The sequence below is a fragment of the Zeus faber genome (genome assembly GCF_960531495.2).
Source record: "Zeus faber genome assembly, chromosome: 2".
In the NCBI taxonomy this organism is placed as follows: Eukaryota; Metazoa; Chordata; class Actinopteri; order Zeiformes; family Zeidae; genus Zeus; species Zeus faber.
In genome coordinates, this window is record NC_137189.1 from 12596774 (window position 1) to 12600209 (window position 3436).

Consider the following 3436-nt stretch of genomic DNA (forward strand, 5'->3'; position numbering starts at 1 on the left):
AGTATTGCATGTATAAGTATGCTAACACACACACACACACACACACACACACACACACACACACACACACACACACACACACACACGCACACAATGCTGCATTCATCCAACATTAATATTTTTCTTCTTAGAGGATGGAGAGAAAGAAGTTCTTGTCAGTGCATGTTGCTTTGTGATTGGGCTTGGCACTGAGTGGCCCAGTGGCACACTGGGTGAACCGCTGGTGTGGACTGCTAAGGACTGGTGTGGACTGATGTGGAAGGCCAAACAGAGGTTCAGGGTGCCCGGTGTCCATTACATCTGGGGGGGCCGAGGCGCCAGCTTGCCATTTGAGACGTGGCACTACCCCCCCCACATTATCCCCTCAACCGGCCGTGGTGCTGAAAGTTTTGTGTCCCCATTAGTGGAATAGGTTAAATGTCCTGACAACTATCAAGGTAATGGCGGGAACATTATATTCATGATGCAACAACAAACATATTATTATCATTATTATTATTGTTGTTATTATTTTTTATTATTATTATTATTTATTTTTTTAATCATTATTATTATTATTAGCTGTAGTATAAGTAGTAGCAGTAGTATAAGTAGTAGCAGTAATAGTAGTATTGTTATCATCATTATTAGAATTATTTTTATTGTTGTTGTTGTTGTTATTATTATTAGTATCATTATTATTAACGAAAATAATAACATTCATGTTCTGTATTCATATAATTATTCTTAATCTAGTCCTAGTCTTCATTTGGATCCTTTTTTCTCCTAATGGTATTGTTATGATATTTAACATACCCACCCGAAAACGACCATTCTTCTTGGACAGAACAGGATGCTTTGGGTGAAACAACTTACACTCCACATTTTACAGAATAGCTGTCAACCAATCAACCAACGAAAAGCACAAATAACAAAAAAACAACGAAATAGCTCAACTATATTTGTTGAGTGTAAAGCAGAGAGAAATGTAATGAAGATGAATAGAGAGATGGTAGAGTGGCAAAGCTTACTTAACAGTATAGGCCAATTGCACTTATTTCTCCAATCACCTTTTAGTAAGAATAGTCTGATGAAAATTGGGGAACTAAAATTACAATTTAAAAAAAAATCAGTGCAAACGCATAAGGTTAGTCCTCTAAAAGAAGGTGAACAAAAAGGGAACAGGACTGTTTATTTTGTGTACACTCAATTCGTCTTCATTGGTTCTCGCCTTAACCACAGACTTTTGAGTGTTTTTCGGAACTTCATTCATTCACAGATTGAAAGTGTTTATCCTTTGCACATTTGGAGCGCCGCACCCGTTACATTACCCCCTCCTCCAGTGGTCTCCTCCCAGCTCCCAGACAGGGGCAACGCCTCCGGTCCTGGAGATAAAAAGTGCGCTTCTTGCCGCTGCGCACTAAAAGTTGAGCTTTTCATCGTCCTCCCTCCGACTTCCGCGCATAGTTTTCCTTGGATGTCCACGCCGTTGGTTCCAGTCTGCGAGTCTGCTCCCATGCGTTGAAGTCCCACCATGTCCACAGGATCCCTCAGCGACGTGGACGACGAGCTCCTGGACGGCATCCTCAAGTTCGGCTCCTCCAACGAGAGCACCGAAGAGAGCTGTGAGGGGACAGCCGGCGACGAGAGCGATGTCCCGGGGAAGAAGCGCAAGACGTCCCGGAGAACGGTGCGGGCCCGGGAGGGCAAGCAGGTGCAGAGGAACGCGGCCAACGCCCGGGAGAGGGCCAGGATGCGGGTCCTGTCCAAGGCCTTCTCCCGGCTGAAGACCACCCTGCCCTGGGTCCCCCCGGACACCAAGCTGTCCAAGCTGGACACCCTGCGCCTGGCCTCCAGCTACATAGCTCATCTGAGGCAGATCCTGGCCAACGACAAGTACGAAAATGGATTTATCCACCCAGTTAACCTGGTGAGAGCACGTTTATTTACACGTTATATATGTAGGGCCCTGACAGCAAACATGACGAAATGAGGTTGTGGTGGTATAATAATAATAATAATAATAATAATAATAATAATAATTATAATTACAAGAAGAAGAAGAAGAAAAATAATCATCTTTATTTGTAGACTAAAGCACCTTTCACGACATGTAACTCAAAGTGCTTTATATTAATATAAGGAAATCTATAATAATAATAATAATAATAATAATAATAATAATAATAATTGTGGGTCATCAGTTTGTCTCAAATTATTACTCTCGAACGAATACAAGCATTATTCTCAGATAATTCTCAAAATAATCTTCACAACAATTTAGGACTCCTTATAACATGAAACTGTATATTAACGACTTATTTCATCTCCAAAATAGCTTATATGCCAGACAAGGCCAGGGGCGTCGTTAGGGGTGGGCGTCCGGAGCTTCAGCCCCGAATGTTGTACGAATATCTCCCGATGTTAAAAAAAAAAAAGAGCCCAGGTCTAATTTTTACAAAAATAAGAATAATCAAATAAAAAAATAAAAAAAATAGCACAGGATCTATTCATCTGTAATTCCGATCATGCATCAAAGCCATCGAAAATAATATGTTATCGTTGATGAAAAACGCAAGTCGGGAGCTGCGCCCCCCAACAGCGTCCAGAGCTCTGCCCCTGATGTGCTGGCTCCCAGCGACGCCCCTGCGGCTGCTGCAGGTCTGCTATAGACCTTGGCCTAAACCCTTATGGGGTCAGTTCCCAAATTCACATTACACACATACAATTTGTTGTTCGATATTTAAGGGGGCGTCATTGCGCACGGGCACGAGGACGCGTTTGGATTTAGATTTAGTTGCATTTGAAGCGTTTTCATTTTCGCAATATTGTTTCGTTCTCTGCTATTAATCGTGCATTGCTTTTCCAATTTTTTCTTTCTTTCTTTCTTTCTTTCTTTCTTTTGCTTTCTCTTGTAGACGTGGCCTTTCATGGTGGCAGGTAAACCGGAGAACGAGCTGAAGGAGATGCTGAGCACGTCCAGGTTATGTGGGACCACGGCATCTTGATGCCTTCAACAAGAACAATTTTCAACTTTCCCAGGAAGATGTTTTTTTCTTCGTGTTCCTTTTTTTTTCCTCTTCAAACGGACATGAATGCAGCACGTCTCATCTCCACGGACTCTCGAGTGGGAATAACCGAGGGAGCGTCTCCTCCCTGAATACAAAGTGAACTCTATTTAAATATGTTCCGTCTTTGCTGGTTCAAAGATAACTGCTTATTTGAATGTCTCTTTTTTTGTATTTTTTACACTCTTTATATGTGCTGTGTATTATGGAATTTGTTTTTGTTTTTTTTTGGGGCTGCACTGTGACATTAGAAGTGCACATGAAATATTCAAGTGTCCATTGCCTCGAAGGGTAAAGCAGGTATCGTGTATTATATAGAATATATTTGTAACTCTGGTTTCACTTGCGTGGTTTGTCCTTTTTTTTCTCCTGTTATTTCCTCCGCTTGG

The 3436-nt window shown here is 41.7% G+C and overlaps 1 protein-coding gene across 1 annotated transcript; it reads left to right on the forward strand.

Moving 5' to 3' along the window:
• Window positions 1-1513: 1513 nt before the first annotated feature.
• On the forward strand, window positions 1514-3085 carry tcf21 (transcription factor 21; the record flags this gene model as incomplete). Its single annotated transcript, XM_080024463.1, has 2 exons — window positions 1514-1909; window positions 2898-3085. 2 exons carry the CDS (start codon window positions 1514-1516, stop codon window positions 2985-2987), a joined length of 486 nt encoding a protein of 161 aa, XP_079880589.1. The 3' UTR covers window positions 2988-3085.
• Between the last annotated feature and the right edge of the window lie 351 nt (window positions 3086-3436).